The 19,068-nt window shown below is 37.7% G+C and overlaps 1 protein-coding gene across 3 annotated transcripts in view; it reads left to right on the top strand.

Annotated features, from left to right (window-relative positions):
• Positions 1-19,068, top strand: part of LOC100642540 (attractin-like protein 1) — a 32,200-nt gene that overhangs the window by 2,941 nt on the left and 10,191 nt on the right. The window contains exons 1-11 of one of the 3 annotated variants that reach the window (XM_048412411.1): positions 5,407-8,184; positions 12,010-12,357; positions 13,416-13,597; positions 14,003-14,403; positions 15,140-15,732; positions 16,361-16,844; positions 17,165-17,576; positions 17,689-17,832; positions 17,912-18,061; positions 18,166-18,553; positions 18,759-18,990. In XM_048412411.1, coding sequence (XP_048268368.1) covers positions 12,113-12,357; positions 13,416-13,597; positions 14,003-14,403; positions 15,140-15,732; positions 16,361-16,844; positions 17,165-17,576; positions 17,689-17,832; positions 17,912-18,061; positions 18,166-18,553; positions 18,759-18,990 — 3,231 coding nt within the window. In that variant the 5' untranslated portion in view covers positions 5,407-8,184; positions 12,010-12,112. Of the gene's footprint in view, positions 1-5,406; positions 8,185-12,009; positions 12,358-13,415; positions 13,598-14,002; positions 14,404-15,139; positions 15,733-16,360; positions 16,845-17,164; positions 17,577-17,688; positions 17,833-17,911; positions 18,062-18,165; positions 18,554-18,758; positions 18,991-19,068 lie in introns of those variants that run through there. The other 2 variants (XM_012316936.3, XM_048412410.1) reach the window with 2 other exon arrangements.

Consider the following 19,068-nt stretch of genomic DNA (forward strand, 5'->3'; position numbering starts at 1 on the left):
AATCCTGATATGTAATTACCTGATATGTAATGAAAGTCCTGATAAAACGCTATTGTGTACTGTGGATAATAAGGCAAGTGGATCGTAAACGACCTAGTCATTATGGTTCGCGATCCGCGAATTTAACGACACCGATTGATCCGCGTAAAAATCTTGTAGTGGTGGACCTACTAGATTCACTTAGATTCGAAACTCGATGTTATTCCAAAATTTCATCGTGCACTCGTGAGTAATTGGTGTTGGAAATAATCGCGCCTTCGGGGCGACATAAACACAAACCTACGTTCAATTAGAACGCAAAAAGAAAGAAAACAGTGAGAAAGAAGAGAGCGTTTCTTAACCAGGAAAACAACCGTACACGCGTTTGACGCATCGTGTGCACCTATTATTCTATGCTTGTCACGGACTAATGAGAGGAAAATGCTTCGCGATATACCACATGGTGCTGAGTGCGGTGTGGTTTATTTATCGCTTTTATTTTCTTGTGTACGTGATCGCGACACGTGCCTCGAGGAATTCATCGAACGACGTATCTGTCGAATCATTGAACATTTATGCGTGCGTCTGACAAAGTATATACGCGCTGTGTGGAAAAAAATCGATGTTGTTTAAACGCACTTCGTATAATGTTGTTCATCTGAAATGTAAACAGAATCCAGTTGCCAGTGCGATGGTGAATGAGCGGTGACGCGACTACGATGGTTCGTTAATCAGTTCTACCTCTGCTCGCGTCTTCGCTACGACCCGCTCTAATTTGAAGTGCGCGCGCGTTAATTGTCGGGGACATGCGTGTTCTGTTTGGCCGCGTTTCGCACCTATGCAACTGGTCGACCGCATTATTTAAACGGTCTGTCAAGCTGCTGCTCGTGGCTTACGTTAGCTTTGTTGACTGTCTCGAGTCACGGTATGTGGAAACTTGAAGGTTGATTTATATTATATTCATATGTTAATACATATTATTAATATATATTATTATTAATATATATTATTAATAATATACTAGTTCATGTCATATTAGCGTGAAATACAAGAACGGTATTTCACTATGTTATACAGTTTTACAAATTTATTTGTTACAAGGGTATCACTATTATAGTCGCAAATTTTAAGATAATCATAATATTAGTTGGCTAACTCTATGTAATACCTAGATCTGTTAATCAATCTAGTCGATCTAGTTAGTCAAAGGCTTTATGGTTTCTAGGTGAGCGCATTCGACTATTATGGCCGACGATTATCAAGCGTATCATAATCCTAGCTAGGAAACTGTACTCTGTTTATTAATTACCATCGACGGTATTTATCAGCGATGTACCTTATGACAAGGTTTCGTTTATACCGTCTCCCTGTTTCTCTGTAATTTAATATCATTTATTGGACCAACCGAATCGATAACCGATGAACGCATAAGACTGTACTACTCTCTGTCGCATACCTTATCGCGGGATTAATTATTGTCATTAAGTGTTGATTGCTGTTCGAAACGAATTCGATCTCTTTCGAATCCCAGATTAATTAACATTCGGTATAAGTTTGAAACGCTTATTCGTAGGGCTCCGATGAATATTATTTAAGTTTACAGATGCGCCCAAAGTAGTTTACGAACGGTTGTTTTATCCTCTTTCGAGGTTTTCGTTATTCGTTCGATATTTCGTTAATTTTATTATTCGTATTTCGTTATTTTGTTCGAACAAAGTTTCGGCGAATGAAATTATTTCTACGAATCTTGAGAGGACATTATTGTCGCGTAAGTGTGTAGCGTTATCTACAGTTACACGTGTACGTTCGCCATTGTTGAGAGACGACGGGGAACTTTGGTTCTCACCTCGGCCCTCCCAGCCTGCTCTTCCCGTTTTCGCTCGAAGAATTCGTCCCATGTTGGCCCGTTCGCCGGCGTTGTTTCGCGTTGTTGTAACACGTGTATTCCCGGCTACCTGAACTGGCTCTGCGTTCTATGACCGTTTCGTTCCACCATCTAAATGTTGCGAGATGATAGAACTTGCTTGTTTACGGTTATTTTGCACCATGTTCAGACTATTTAACCCGTTATTTTATAATAATGATCAAATTGGTAGCAGCGATTAGTATTAGAAAGTGCAGTTGAGTCAAATTTCGACTTGGTCAAAATAGTAAAAATAACATAAATCGCATATACATAAAATGCATATACATAATAGGTAAGATGTACAAAATATAGTATTCGGTATAATATTTAATGGGTGAGATAAATTTTTGCTTAGGTACCATTCTGTAATTGTATATATTTATAGAAATATAAATTTGCATAAACATTTATAGTTTACTTATCGATGTTAACGATGCTACAATTCAATGTTAAATTAAAAACTGAAGCAACTTTCGAGATGAACACAAAGTCACATGACTTAAATATTAAATTCTGTATTTAAGTTAAGCTCGTGGTCTGAAAAATTCCGTAACAGATTATAGATTATAGAGATAAATGTCGTGTTAGACAATTAAATGTATTCTTGATCCTAATATTAATTCGAACATTGAGTCAAACGCTGAATCTCATACCGAGTCGATCGTTGTATATTCTCGACCAGATTTAAATGCATGCACAAATGGCGCAGTATTTAGAGGACGAAGGGGAGGAGTTTATGGACTGGGTGGCATTTAGAACGCTTTCCAATTTCCCTAGACTACTTAGCTTCTTGAACATATATGATGCTGGATTCTTCCGAATCAAATTGGAAGAAATTTACGAGGATTCTGGAATCGCGAGAAAACTTTTCATATTCGAAATATCTTTCTATGTATTTCTCATATATGTTTTCCAAATATTTGCCTGATTAAGAAATTTGACTCCTTTGAAAAGTACAATGCCATCTACGTGCATCGTTTCATTTAATATGCGTACAAATAATAACTTTCGTATTTGTATGATACGTATACGTCTCTCTCTCTCTCTCTCTCTCTCTCACTGCACCGTTTCTCATTATATAAATCAAAGTTTTTGTATGAAAACGGATAGACAGACGCAACAACCTGATTGCGTGTTTACTTCGTTGCACGACACGTACTAATATACATATTCTAAATGAAAAATAATTACACATGCGAAACCAATAATCATCTTTGTTCATGATAATTTGACAATCATTCCAAAGATTCTAACGTCTAAAATTTTTAATCGTAAAGTGCATTTATAAAATCGATATTTCTCTATATCATACGGTGGAAATTTCTAATTCAAAGTTTAATCAACAGTTTGAAATTTAATCAACGATCGATTCAACACAGAATCGAGTGAAATATTAACTCAACGTATATACGATTTAACTTGAGCTTAGAACTTGACGTAGGATTCAGGACTTATTTGAATTGGTGTTTATTTAAATATACAACCATGAAATCTTCAAACCATCAACTGCAAATTTCGCTCGATGTTCTGTCTAACGAATATCCTTCATTTAAAATACCCAAGTGAGAAATAGCCAAAATTCATAAGTCACCTCAACATTTGAACAGCCAGCCTGCGACACCTGACTCAACGTTTCAACGAGCATTCGTTTTATGCGGAATCGCGATCCATCGAATGATATTTCAGCTTTCGCTACAGGGTCACTCGTTCGATGTTGTTGAAACGCCACGAAGCTACTGGGCGCGACGACGCGGCGCGTGGACAAAAACCGGCTCGGGAACCGGTAGAATTCGATCACGCTCGGTGTGTTTCGCGTGGATACGGCACGACACAAATCTAGAAAGTAACTTGCCAATGCCCTCCTGGTCGAAAATTGGCGAATTTCTATGTCTTCCTTTCGCGTCGACGTAGCTTACCAGCTATATGGCGGGAGTGCGATCAATGGCATCGTGTCGGTTTCCTCGGTGTGGTTTTATCCCTTCTATCTTATCATTGTATTACGAATCGACTAAAACTTTATATAATACTCATCCCGCTGGAATAACAGATATACCGAGAATCAGGAAACATCACGAATGTTCGATAAAACCGTGAAATTGTTCGTTTAAATTAATCAGTGTGATTATTTGAAGTAAATTATTTAAGTCCTTTCAGATGAACTTTTCTTTCGATAATATATACAATAACGTAACTGTAAGGATTAGAAGGAAGCTTCTACGATCGATCGATCGGAAATGCCGCGTACATGCGAAGAAACAATAGATACGTATTTATTTGGCGGTAAATTAACCAACTACCGCTACAATGACGACAATGGCGACAATGGTCCAAGAAAATGACGCTCGGTTATTAACGAGTGCATCAATAAAACAGAATGGTAATTAAGCTCGGCACATTTTTGAATTCGATCGATGGCTACTTAAATAGACAATTATCCGGCTATCGAACCGTGTAGATAATAGATACACTCTGTGGCTCGTCCAAATGTAAACACATTGAAATCATAACCCCAATTGTTCCAAGTTAATTGACTTATTAATTTATGCTTGGTTATTTTACTTTCTCTGGTCGATACAGATATTTGTAATATTTGTATATGAGAATATATTAGTTACGATCGGTTACTTGGCCTTCAGTTATTTACTCTAATTCTATATTTTATCTGAAAAGTATATTCTGCCGTAGAAGTGGTTGGGGATTAAATTAAATGGTGTAATTAGAAGGTTAGTAAAATGAAAGAGTGAATTACAGAACTATCTTTCTAAAAGTAGCATCATTTTTTAAATAAATAGAAAATCTGTAATTAGAAAATTAATAAAATTAGAAGAAGCTGAAACTTTATATGACGGTTACCTATTTGGTTAGGTATTGTTAATTTGATACGTTGTGCTAGTAATCAAAATCAGTGGGCGTAAGAAAATAGATTAAATACTGTAATTGGAAAATTACATTGCAGTTTTCTAACAGTCACGTATATCAGGGTTATTTATTTACTTCAATACCACAATCGTTCGCTCTATTTCACGAATCGAGGACAAGGATTATCTTGTCTGCAAGATACTAAAAATACTGCAGTTACGAAATTAATAAAAGAAGACGTATTTTACTTTATTATTACTGGCTATTCGAATATCGAAGAAACAGAAAGTTACGCTTACTTCGAACGTTTATATCTCAATTTTATTCTTTTTCCAACGAAATAATCAAATTTCTAATATTTTCATTATAGATATATATATATATATATAGATCGATGACGACAGATTTAGTAAGATTGAATCGAAAAATCATCTATAAAGATCTAGTATTTATTCGTGTTTTTTCAAATTTACGAAACTTTTTCTAGCGATGGCAAAAACGTTATTAAATCGAGAAGGATTGAAAATAGGCGGCAAACGATGCAAGCAACGAGAAAGTACAAACTAATTTTTTTAATGGAATATAAGTTATAATACAATATATAGTGGAATATAAGTCAATTTAAAAAAAAAAAAAAAAAAAAAGGAATAGCTGAAAGAAATGGATAAAAAAAGAAAAAAAGGTAAGAAACATTCATCACGCGGATTACGTTTCTCCTTAGTACCATAGGTCTCATAAAAATCCAGTCAGTCAGCCAGCCAGAGTTCCAAAATCACGTATTTTCTTGTAAATCTTGAGCACCCTTCAGCAGACGTTCTTCTTCCGAATGCTTCCCTTCATGGTTCACGCCGATGCTCCATCGTAAATATCCATCGTGTCTTCCTTCTTTGTTCCGGTTTATTCGCTTAATTCCCGTTGCGCGATTAGTTATCGTTCAAATCTTTTTTTCTATTAACAATATTTCTCTATTAATAATAGTTTTGTATCGCCGCAATTTTTATCATATGTTTTGCGAAGAAATTTTTAGACGTCGATTAGTTCGAATGTTCTATTTGAAACAACCGAGAGAATTACAAACACGTATCGTTATTATTTATAATTATTCCGCAACAGCCTATACCTATAATTATTTATTATTGATAATAATACGTACTGACTATTTAAACGCTTCGGACAGGGCATTTTAACGTAGGAAAGGCTCAAACTCGTATTTAATTTGTTAGTTCGTTAGTTACGAATTTTTTGACAATTTGTGGAAAATTGAGAAGAAAAGCTAACCTAAACGTTGTTCTGTGTTTACATGATTTTGTCCTGAAAACCTTGTCTTTTCTTAGATTCGTATAGATATTTTGAGACGATAGATATAATATTCCCTTGACGGTTCGCTGCAGCGCTTTATTGCAAGTATCTATCTATCTATCTATCTATCTATCTATCTATCTAACATTTCTTCTTTACACGTTTCTCCTCCTCTTTCTTCGCTTAATTCCCGTCGCGCTACGAGTTAACGTTAAGTTTGTGTCCACGCTGCTTTATGCGAAGAATCTTCGTTCGCGCGTGAACATGGTTCATTACGAATTCTTGCCGCGCTTCTTAGTCGTCTTGGCGTTTCTATAAATTGTGCCGGCCCTGAACGAGCCTGAAATTTCACGGAATATTCGTTAATTATTCACGAGAACGCAGGCAGACGAGCCCGCTTTTTAACGCGAGTTAGCATCTGGCTTTTGTTTCGCTCGGAGCTAATGCTACTTTCGTTTAAGTCTGATTGGTGATTAGTGCGAGAAAGGCTGTATTTGCGAGGCTTATTTGCGAATTTTTGGTTATTACGATAAACCGCTGTTATCGCAACTTTATTCGGACACGAGGTTTTTATTCGTCAAATCCCAGTGAAAATTTGTAAATATTATTAAAAAATATCACTAAGAAAGGAAAGAAAGATTTGGCAAATTGATACAACAAACGCTCAACATATTATTATGTATTGTAACAACCTAATAAGTTAGCACTGACAAGATTGTATATCCAAGAACGCAATAAAACCGAAAAAGGAATCCGATAAAAGCGAGCATCTTTGTACTTTAAATGTACGTATCGAGACGATTAAGTGCAAGCGAAATAAAGCGACCGTTTGCCTCGTATTCCGTTGTAAACGATAATATCGTCAGGTGACTATTCGATTGCCGATGAAAGCGAAGGCAAGGTAGCGATAAATAACGCATCCAACGAAATAAGAGAGGTTCCTTCGTCCGTGGTATTATCTGACGATGAAATGGAAAGAGTTGGTACATCCATCGCGTCGTTGCATCCCTCCTCGACATTCCCTTACTCCCATTTACCAGCGTTTCTTTTTATAGCCGCCGCCGCTGCCGCCGCCACCGTCGTTGTCCTTTGCTTCCTCCGTCGGTTGGTTTCTCGCGTAAAGACTGTTAGTGCCGGGCTACGCCGCGCCGGGTCGGTCGTCGAACTCCTCGTGACTCATCCCGGCGTCTTCTCCTTATTGAATAAGAATATTATTTTGTGCTAATGAGAATCATAATACAGCAGCCACTCAACTAAACACGCACGGATATTGTCGACACCTGTGAATGAAATAGCGACGAACCTGAGCGTTTTTATGTTGTGACTGGTGGTGTCAATGGGTAATTTTAAGGAAAAGCTTTGACGCTTTATTTGGCTTACTTTCTAGTTTGATATATCAATTCTAGGAGAATTGTTAATTTGTGGAAAATTGAAACGCAAATCTAAGTTAAACGTTGGTTTTGTTTTCCTGTGGATTTTTCGTGAAAACGTTGGTTTCTTCCTTCGTGTAGAAATTTGATGACAGTTGGTACGTGTACGAATGGACTATCATCACTCCATAGTCTACTTGTGAAAACTCGTTGAAACCGAAATTTTCTTTTTACAAATACGTAGTTTTTTTTTTAATTCTATAAAAAATATCGTGTTATGATCGTTAAGATCGTTTGTATAGATTACGATATTCTACTGCCTATTCCTAAAAAATCGAAGGCCAATTCAAATTTTATTCAGATTTCACGGAATATCGCTTGTTCTAAGTTGGATTAAGACGATTCATTTCCAATTTGTGACACACAGAAATCGAAATTAAAGTAAGCGTTATCGCGTTTGTTTCGATTTCTTATAACGACCTAGCTATTCTTTATTTCATAGAAAAGTCGTGGAACTCTTGTTGTCTAAATAGATGATGAATCGAAACCTACAAAGTTTATCTTATCTTTGCAAGTTTCTCATACAAAGCTAATTTTTATTTTTCATTTTCCTATGTAAATTCTAGGACGATCGTCGGGTATATAGATGGACAATCGTGTCTGTGAGAAATCGTTGCGCGATTAACATGAGACGAATTAATCGTTGGAGAAACGAACAATGCTTGCCTGAGATTACGCTACGAACAGATTGTTGAACACTCGTTCTTTAAGGTACTGCGATACGCTGTTATTACGTAGCCCGAGAGAATTATTAAGTGATTTGTACTCGTCATCGGTGGTATCAGGCAGATGTATTGCTCGAAATATGTAATTCTACCGTTTTCTTCTGTTTAAAAAATGAAGAGAACAAAGATTCATACGACGGAACGATATAATCGTACGTTAAAGTAATTAATAAGATACAATTGCTAAAACAATATCTTGAAACGAATGCATCGTATTTCAAACCATTAACGCTACGACACTGCGACTTTCTTCTTGCCGATCTCGCGTTTGTTTTATCGATTGATCTTTCGCGGTTCTTTAAAAGTACTTGAGACGAAAAATCACGCGTCATATTTTCTTCGAATTTGAGAAATTTGTTGGGTATAAAAAATTAGGATCGAGTCAAAGATAATTAAGAGAACCGAAATGTTAATATATATCTGGGATTATTTTATCGTAATTAGTTGCGATATGGTTGATCATAATTCACGTTATTCGCCTGTATAGTATAAGATAGTAACTAACTTTTCACGAATTTCATGAACATTGTAATTCACTTGTTCCAGGGACAATTTTCCAATTTTTTCTCCTATTTTTTAAATCTATATATTTCTATAGATTTTACTCTTATTCCATTTATAGTATTTCTTTCGTGTCGTTATTTTTTACATTATATTAAGCATCTTCCGGCACTTTGCACATTTGATACGCAACAAACACCAACAACATCGACGATGATAATGATAATATTCTGTTGTATTCTGGTATAAGAGCCATTTTCGACAATACGATTCCCATTTCCGGCTTTGATCCGATTTCTCCGCTCGTTTTCCTGCTATTTTATGCAAAAATGTTTCGCGTTGAAATATTAATACTCGGCATCCTGGCCCGGGACACGAGTTACGCTCGTAAATCACCGATCAGAATTTATGCGGAGCCAAGTGCGCTCGCTACGTATCGGTCCTCACACACTCCATTTTTCCTCTCGTTCTGTTTCGCCCTCTGTCCCTCTGCCTTCTGATTTTCTCTTCTTTTCCGCACTATCCAAGCTAACATATTGTTATTCCTCGACGACAATGCACATCCGGGCTTTTTTGGCATCCGATGCATCCACTTTGGTGCTGTAATTTCTGCGTTCGCGTATTTTTCACTGCGATCGATAATCCTCACCTTTTTTCCGCCGTTTAAGCGATATCGCCGCCGTCATGCATAATCATAGGTGAGAAAATATGGCTTGGAGAACGAACGAGGTGTTTGCCTTTCATTTTGTTTTAATTTTTTTCTCTTCATTTTCATGGTTTCGTTGATTTGGCTAGCACTTGTATCACATTAGGTTTTACAGATTACAATTTTATTAAGGCAAATTGATCGGAATAACGAAAGATTTGATATTTTTATATTTTTTGATTCAACGATCGACTTATTCTCTGAATATTACTTGTTGCAATTGGCGACATTTATATTTTTCCTGGCTTTTTATTTTTCTATTTCATTTCTATGATCGATTTGATAATTTATATTTGCTCGATTGTATTATTACGCATTTACATACACAATTTAAAACAGGGACCTCTATCTTTAATTCATATCGAGGACCTCGATGAATCGAACGACGCGATGCGTTCACTAAGAGTCTATGACACAGGAAGCAGGAAGCAGGAAGTACAGTACATCGTCATAGCCACGGTTCTTTGTCCCTTGGAATTATTATTCCTCGAGCGTCGTAGACGAGGTAGATCGTTCTTTTTCCATGTTTCATCTACGGTGTTTGTACGCTGGTTCCTCTCCCGATCCGTGGTTTCCCGCGCTTTCAGTCTCTGCTGTCGTAATTATTGCTTACTCGTTTGAAAACCTGTTTGCTCAATCCTGTAATTTTTCATTAACGCTATGACGAGTGGCTAATTTCCAGCATAATTTTCATACTTCGAATTAAGAAAATACAAGTACGATTCTCGTTACATTTATGCAAGAATTTAACAACTATCGATATTTAAACAGTGACAAAGTAGAGGCAATATACATATTGCGCGTTATTAGTTGACATTGACACGGTGCTTGTGCCGCATCGCTAATCGAATTTTCGATAAGCCAAAAATATCTATATTCTTGAAATTAAGAGTTGATAAAGGCAAGCGAGTTTCGAAAGTTGCCGGCTTACATTTTTCCAGATATACATATCGTACATATCGTAAAATTGATCTTTAGCAAGGATTAAAATACACAGGATTCAAATAAATAAATTATCGCGTCAAAACATATCGATTAGTATGGTTGATAGTATCGGTTGGTAAAATTTTGTTCCAACAAGGATGAAATATGCACATAAACAGCAGGTAGAGTAATTTGTAAGATCATTAACGACCACTTGTACTTGTACGCTGATTCGAACGAATTAGCGTGGAAATGGAAACAATCGCGAATTGGTGTTTATCTAAACAACGCAAGGTTTACCTATTACAATTATCATGTACTTTATGTTATTTATCATATACATATAAGTATAATATATCTCGTGCGCGCTGTCTACTCCTCGTAGTTTCGTTTATCTTGATCACTTTCTCAATTACTTAACCGATACCCACATTCCTAATTAGGTATTAGGTATAGTTTAGTTCGTCCTTAATTCAAGTATGATTTCAAAAGATGTAAAGGCGTTTTGTCTGATCATTACATACATACTATCTATACGTTATCTTTCTTGCAAGAATAAGAAGCAAATGCGGCTACAAATAATTGGCAATTACGATAATTGTACTAAAACTGTAATAACAGATGTTGTCTAGTTTATACGTACACTGTACATTTTACTAATTCAATAAAAATTGTTAAACTAAAATTCAGTTTCAATATTTTCCTAATTATGCAACTTTCTGCCATATATGGATAACATTCTTGAAATGAAATAATCAATAAACGATAGAGGGTAATTTCAATCGATATAAAAACAGAAATAATAGGCGTTATTTACCCATTATATCGATCTAAGAATATGTACAATATAAAGAATGATATCGATATATAACGAAGCGTTTATTATTTTCTTTTAACCTTGAACAAAGAACAACTCTTATCTCGCCCCCGTCTCGATTCTTCTTCCAACATTCGAGATTAAAATCTCTCCAGTTTTCCACGACATTGCGCTCAGTTCACGATTAATAATAAAAAGGCAGGTGGTATACGAGCAGCTATACTCGATTATCATATTATCCGGCTTAATCCTCCACCGACTAATCTTTTAATCGTGTACACATGTATAATAATTATCTGTGCACGGTCTCGTTCTTGTTTGTCGCTCTCGGCTTTACACGCCGCTCGCTTTGTTCCGTCTTCTTCGGGTTGTATCGTTGTCGCGTGCGTGGATCCGCGTGGCCATCGTCCTTGACCACGACGACGCGTGACGCATGACGTATGACGCGACGCGACGCCTCGAAGAACGCAGAGATCGATAGTTCGGATGCTGCATTTTCCGCTAAACGCCCCTACTCGCCGCTTTATCTCGACGATGATAATATTATCGTTTTATCGTATTACTATCGTGACGCGCGACTGCTCTATTTTTCGAAAATTGCCCACAGATAACGTGGTCAACCATTTATCGTCCAAGGCCGATGTAAAAAATGTTTCAACGGACTTTCCAAGCCGAAAGTCCCGTCTGCGTTATAAGTTATAATAGCATAACGCACGATTATATCGTAACAACAAAACGATATAACGTACAATTAACCAAAGGTGTGAATGTAGCGTAACGTTACGTCGATTATACATACTATCGATCGTGCTTTTATCTAGGATAGCGGCGGATTGATTCAAGGATTTGGTTATCGTTCGCAGACTGACGGAACCAACAGGAAACATTCACGACGGTATCGGCAACTACACGGCGGACGTAAAGTGTTCCTGGTTGATCGAGAGCAACCCAAACTCCACGATACGGATGCACGTGGAGCAATTCGCGACAGAATGCGGTTGGGACCACATGTACATCTACGACGGTGACAGCGTCGAGGCGCCGTTGGTTGCCGTCTTCTCCGGATTGATGCACAAAGATGGCTACCACATACGGCGCGTGCCGGAAGTAATCGCGCGCTCTGGAACCGCGCTGCTTCACTTCTACTCGGACGTCGCATACAACATGAGCGGCTTCAATATCAGTTACAAGATCAACGCCTGCCCTAGCAGGTGAATTATCTCCTTCTTCTTCTTCTTCTTCTTCTTCTTCTTCTTCTTCTTCTTCTTCTTCTTCACGAACAATTCCGTGTTCATTTTCCCTATCATCATTTCCCGATCCTTTCACACTTCAATCTCCGTTACATTATTTCTTTCCCTTTGTTTCCAACATTTTCTCCTCTAATCTTTCCACAATTTGGATTATTATGTTTTTAGGAATTTGTTCAACAACTTTGTATTTCTTTCTTCGTTTTATTTCTTTCTGCTTTCTTGGATTTGTTTCGAATTTATTGCGAAATGTTACTGAAAAATGTTACTGAAAAATGTTACGAGCAAATTTTCAGGCATTTTCGTAGGTCGTATTCCACGATCCCACGAACGAAATTTCTGAAAAAATCAATATTCATATAATAAAAAATTAATATCTAAATGTAATTATAATTTCGTAATTCATATTTTTTACTGCTTTTACGTATCTGTCTCTTTGTCTACATATAGCAAAATTTCTTTTATTTACGTATATTTACGTCGAACTTTGACATACGAGAGAATAATCATGCGAGAGTTCATTGATCCAAGTGTACAGTATCTTATTAGCGTTGCCCATTCATGAATTCATTCGACGAATAAAAAGATATAAGGCTCTCTTGTTATCGCTATTGTCTTTGGTCAAGAACCAGAACCGTATCTCAAATATTGCTACACACAAAGCACTGTTATTCAATTTGATTACTCGTAAAATCTGAAAATACATATTCTTTTTATTCAGTCTCATAAACGCATGAAATCTCTACGATAAAGAGACAACTATTCTCCAAATCGTTTATTCCGAATTATTTCTTTCATTCTTTAAATATTTAACATCTTGCCTCGAGTTCTTCTCATCATTGACCATTCTGTTTGCGATATTTGGCCAAGCCTGATCGGCCAAATGTTTGTTCTATCCTTGTGTATAAATACGATAAGAGCGCGTGTACCGTGCCTATTAGCATCGAGATACGCTAACTTGGCTTCTTAAAGATTTGCGCAACATACTTTCCTCATGTGTATATAATTTTCGGTGTTCGTAGGTATTCGCACACTGACTGTTCCGGCCATGGAGTCTGCATCGACGGTGTGTGTACGTGCGATGCCACGTGGACCGGTGAAGCTTGCGAGATTCAAGTTTGTCCAAACAATTGCTCCGATAATCACGGACAGGGCGAGTGTAACCGCGAGAGCCATCATTGTGACTGCGTGCACGGTTTCAAGGGTGACATATTTTCATCAAAAGCATTTACCGAACCATTATGAATATCTTGCTTCACCATGTCCTAATCTTTGTCTTCCATGCGCAATTTAATCTCTCAATATTACTCATATTTGAATTGGCAATACAATATTACAACAGCTATCGAAAAATCTTGTCTCTTTATATTTACAAAATAAATAAACATTTCATAATAATTCAACGTATATTATTCGATACTAATACTAATAAATTAGGTACGAGTATGCGTATTCAATGTGCATAATCGGTCGAATCTTTAAGACCGATAGAAATTCAACAATGATCAATTATTAACGAATCAAGCCTGTACTCAAACTCGGAAATTCGGAAACGATTAATCCATTAATTTTGCATAAAACCATTAAAATAGACTCTCTGTACGTTCAGGTTCCGACTGCAGCCAAAGAAGCGATCGTGGATTCTGGGAAAGCGTATCCTACAAAAATTTGTCACCGGAAGGTTCGGCTAGTCATTGCTCTATCGTTTGGAAGGATTCCTTATACATAGTCGGCGGTGAGAGCTTTCATCGCGCAAAAATGATCAACGTTTATGATTTCAATGGAAACGTCTGGGAGACCCCTCACGTCGAGGGTAAGGTTCCTCAGCCTCGGTACGCTCATTCGTGCATACTCTTTGGCGACAAGATATTCATGTACGGTGGTGTACTGCCTAATTCTACGGTGACCAATGAGATCTGGGCGTTCGATGTGTCGGCAAAAGTCTGGGAGAATGTAACGGTGCACGATAACTTCCATAACAACAAAACCATACGTGGTGGTCCTTTAAAGGTGGTACATCTTTCTTCACGTCATTTCTTTCATTTTTAAATATTTCACAACATCGTCATTGTAGACAATTGGAATATTTAATATGCAGCAATACACAACTTATATCGAAGCGGCGAATTTTTTTCTTTTTCGTACAACTTTATTAGTCGCTGTTCTCCTACCGATTCTTGATCTTGTACCTTTTTCGTTTCTTTAATTTCTCTTCGCAAACTAATATATTTCTAAATATTGCAACAATATTCGATCCTTTTATTCCTTAAACGTTATAATTTATGTTAAGTAAAGATTCTCTGTAATAGGATGTAAAATAGCAGTGTACCTTTCTTGTCAGAGTAACGCTCTGCCGCGCTGATTACTGCCACACAAAAACTGTACATAAAAAGCTAAACTTTGGGATTGGGAAACCATATTTTATAATTAACGAAAGGATGCGAACCCTCTCAGTATGAATTAGATATTACCTAAAATATTCCAATATTTCGATATTATTGTACACTGCCATTTTTGCTCATTTTCGCGATTAATAAAAGAGTGGTAGTACTCTTACTCGGTATAAATAATATCCGAAATCTTGAAGTATCTTAATTTTCAATCGATCGATCGAGAAACGAATTCGACAATGATTCGCAAACCTATTATCCCTATCTGAGATACGTATGTAGTTTGGCATCAAGGGGTTAAAAGTTCTTTCTCACTCAACTCGGAATACTTTTATTTAATGCCTTACTTCACACAGGTAGCCGGACACTCTGCAACCTTGGTACACGGAAAAAAAGAAAAGATGGTGGTGATATTTGGCTATTCGCCTCAGTATGGTTATCTGAATGAAGTTCAAGAATGTTATTTGGGTACTCGTGAGTGGCAAATTGTGGAGACTGCTGGATTCCCTGTGAAGGGTGGTTATGGTCATACATCTGCCTATGATCCGTTGACGAATCTCATCTACGTGTACGGAGGATACGTATCAGAGACACAAATCACACAGGTGTTAACCAGTCGACTATACTCCTATCATCCTATTAATCGTGAATGGAGGTTGCTCACGTCAGCGCCATCGGCTCGTTTCTTTCATACGGCTGTATTCGTTTCTGGTGGCTTGATGATCGTCTTTGGCGGTAACATGCACAACGATACGCAACATTCGGACGGAACGAGATGTTATTCAGCGGATACAATAGCGTACGACGTTACGTGCGACTCGTGGCATCAATTTTCTATGCCTAAAGAGATGACCGATCTGCCTAGGTATGGACATATTGCAACTGTATTTGAGAAGTCTATGTACATTTATGGAGGATTCGATGGACAGATGTTATCTGACATGTCAAGGTACGATCAAGGAAGGTCATCTTTCCTACTTTTATTCATTTTCTCGTATCTTTCGTACCTTTCTTACTCTCCTTCGCCTATTTTGCCATACCCTATATGTCACGTATATTACGTTTCTGATAGAAATTACGATTTACTTTCAACAAACGACAGATTGTAGTTTTTTAACCAACTTTAATTTTAACCAACTTCAGCTTCGATTCTTCAGCAGGGATCGTTTTGTAGAAATTTAATAATTTGCCATCTTCAATAGATTTGAACGCAAAATATTTAGCGCGCCAACTGATTTTCTTACGTTATTTCGATCTAAAAACCCAGAAAAATTTCAACTCTTCCACTTTTTTTTATAATAATTAATATAGCTTATTGGAATAAATCAGTTCTATGAATATTTAGGAAACATGTGACTTGCACTTTGCTTTTACTTTCGCTTTCGATACGTCATACGATGTCTTAATATACGTATAACTAGCATACCAGACAGCTAACGTTCACAAGTAAATAGCTACTGTAAAAAATACTAAGCAAGAGGTTAACGTTCTTTCTATCTTTTCTCTGAGCACTTTACTTAACAGGATAGGCAAGAATCTTCATTTACTAATATACAATATACGTATATGATCAACAGGTACACACCAGGGAACTGTGAGCACTTGATGAATCAGAATCAGTGTTTGAACGCAAGGACAGGCGTGAAGTGCGTGTGGGATAAGAGAGAGAATCGGTGTATACAGATCACCAAGATACCCCGACACGTGCTTCTTAACGACGACATGCACGACGGAATTTACATGAGGTGCTTAGACGATACGCCACCTCGTGGGATGACGTCCCACAAGGAATTATGCAAACTGCTCACAGACTGTGTGGCATGCGTACAGACTTCGTACAATTGCGTATGGTGCGGCAAGAGTTGTTCGTACGAGATTTGCCGAGACAACGCTAACGCACCTCCGACAAAGGCGATCACCGATCTGGCACAATGCGACCTTCATACTGGCATAGAGTGTTTACAATTGCACACGTGCCATGCGTGCTCCAGTAATCCACATTGCATCTGGTCTTGGTCGAATGGACCTGATCGGTGTAAGCCGTACTCGAAGGCTCGAGACGTGAGTATACGAATAAAAGTTATTGTACACTAAATTTCTTACAGTCAAAATGAAATTCCAAAGGTTCAACTGTCTTACGATATCGTAGACAAAGTGCGACTCTTCGTTATTTATTTTGTAACCAGCATATGCGTATGTGCCTGTGTAATATTTTTTCGATACGTTGGAGGTTTTGCTCGTGTGACGACGAATAATACGATTAACCGGATATATTTGCTAGCGCTATAATAAATTCCCTGTATGCTCTATGGCACTCTACAACAATATACAACCAATATATTGTACAACAAGGCAGTAAATCAATTTACGAATTTTTGCAGCAAGTGACGATTTTAAACGGAACTATTCAAGCGCAGAGGCTGTCCATAGACTCTTGTCGCAGTCCTTGCGTAGACTACACTTCCTGTAAAAATTGCACAGAGTCTGATTGCATCTGGTGTCAGAACGAGAAGAAATGCGTGGACAAAAATGCGTACCCCGCGAGCTTCCCTTACGGGCAATGTCGCGAGTGGACTACGATCGATGCGAAATGTCGGCCGACGGAAACGGGGAAAGAATGGTGCACGTTTTATTCGTCTTGTACGACGTGCCGCTCCGATCCTGGATGTGGATGGTGCGACGATGGTTCAGGGACAGGAAAGGGACTCTGCTTGCCAGGTGGGGCTCGTGGTCCAAGTAGTAAAAGCTTGGACGCATGCCCGGCCGAACGATGGTACTTCACTAAATGCCCTGGTAAGTAAATTGTTAATGGTCACCGTGTATAGGATGTGCACAAATTATTAAACAACATTTATACATTGTATGTATATATATACCGATGTTCTTTAAATTACATTAATTTTAGTTTGCCAATGCAACGGGCACAGCAAGTGTCTCTCGAATAGCAGTATATGTATCCAACCGTGTGGAAATTTAACATACGGACCTCACTGCGATAAATGCATTCCCGGCTATTACGGCAATCCACTGAATGGAGCGACTTGTCAACGTAAATTCATTCTACTCTGAGTAATATCGTTAACCCGTCAATATCGAGTAGTTCACTAAATTACATTTTCCCGTTGCAGCCTGTTTTTGTAATAATCAAGGCACGCAGTGTACCAGCGAGACGGGCAAATGTTTCTGTACAACGAAAGGCATTATCGGGGATCATTGTGAACGATGTGACGTATCTAGCCTTTACCACGGAGATCCTACCAATAAAGGATCGTGTTTTTGTAAGTTTCTTTTAAACGAATATTTCTTCTAGTAACATCAATTTCTTTTTTCACTAATAATAATTCAGCAAAGGTTTATATTGAAATTTAAAATTCTTTTACAGATGATCTGGCGATTGATTATCAATTTACATTCAATTTAAGTAAAAAAGAGGACCGTCAGTACCGAGCGATCAATTTTAAGAATTCTCCGCCAAAACCCGATATCGATGCTGAGTTTTCCATTACGTGTTCTGTATTGGCTAAAATGAACATCACCGTGAAGAGAGGCAACACGCCGGAAATACCGTTGATTCTTGGTGCGAATTGCACCACCAGCATGTACAAGCATCGATTTATCAAAGACGGTTACGGTTTCGGTAGCGAGAACAATAATACATTAACCACGTTTTATGTTTACGTGTACGACTTCCAGCCGCCTGTGTGGATTCAAATTTCCTTCTCGCAATATTCCAAACTCAACTTGCAACAGTTCTTCATAACATTTTGCACGTGAGTATTTGAAACTTCGTGTCACAGCTAGCCAAACCTGTAGACTGTCAACTGTGTGTATACGTGTTGCGTGTAGGAATTAATTACGACCAAGATCGAGAACATTGTGATTTTCTTTATTATTCTTTCTTTCTTTCTTTTTTTTCAAAATTTCCCACGCTTTTGTGTTGTCCTAAGCCTCAGGCAGTATTTACTTGTAAACTAGAGATTACATGCCTAGGTGCTTCCTCGCTCTCCTGTTGGTGGCTGCTATCCTTTGGAAGATTAAACAAAAATATGATATGTACAGAAGAAGACAGAGATTGTTCGTAGAAATGGAGCAAATGGCCAGTAGAGCGTTTAGCCAGGTTTTGGTAGAAATCGAGAGGCGGGACATCGATAATTCTGACTCCGAGCGAAACGAGTCCGAGTTAATCAATTGCCGCAAGAAGAAAAAGGTTTATATCTCACTCAGTCATTTATATTCATAAATAAAGTAATTATATAATGCACAGGCTGCTTCGCATAAATTGAAC

Source organism: Bombus terrestris, chromosome 15 (assembly GCF_910591885.1).
Source record: "Bombus terrestris chromosome 15, iyBomTerr1.2, whole genome shotgun sequence".
Taxonomy (NCBI): Eukaryota; Metazoa; Arthropoda; class Insecta; order Hymenoptera; family Apidae; genus Bombus; species Bombus terrestris.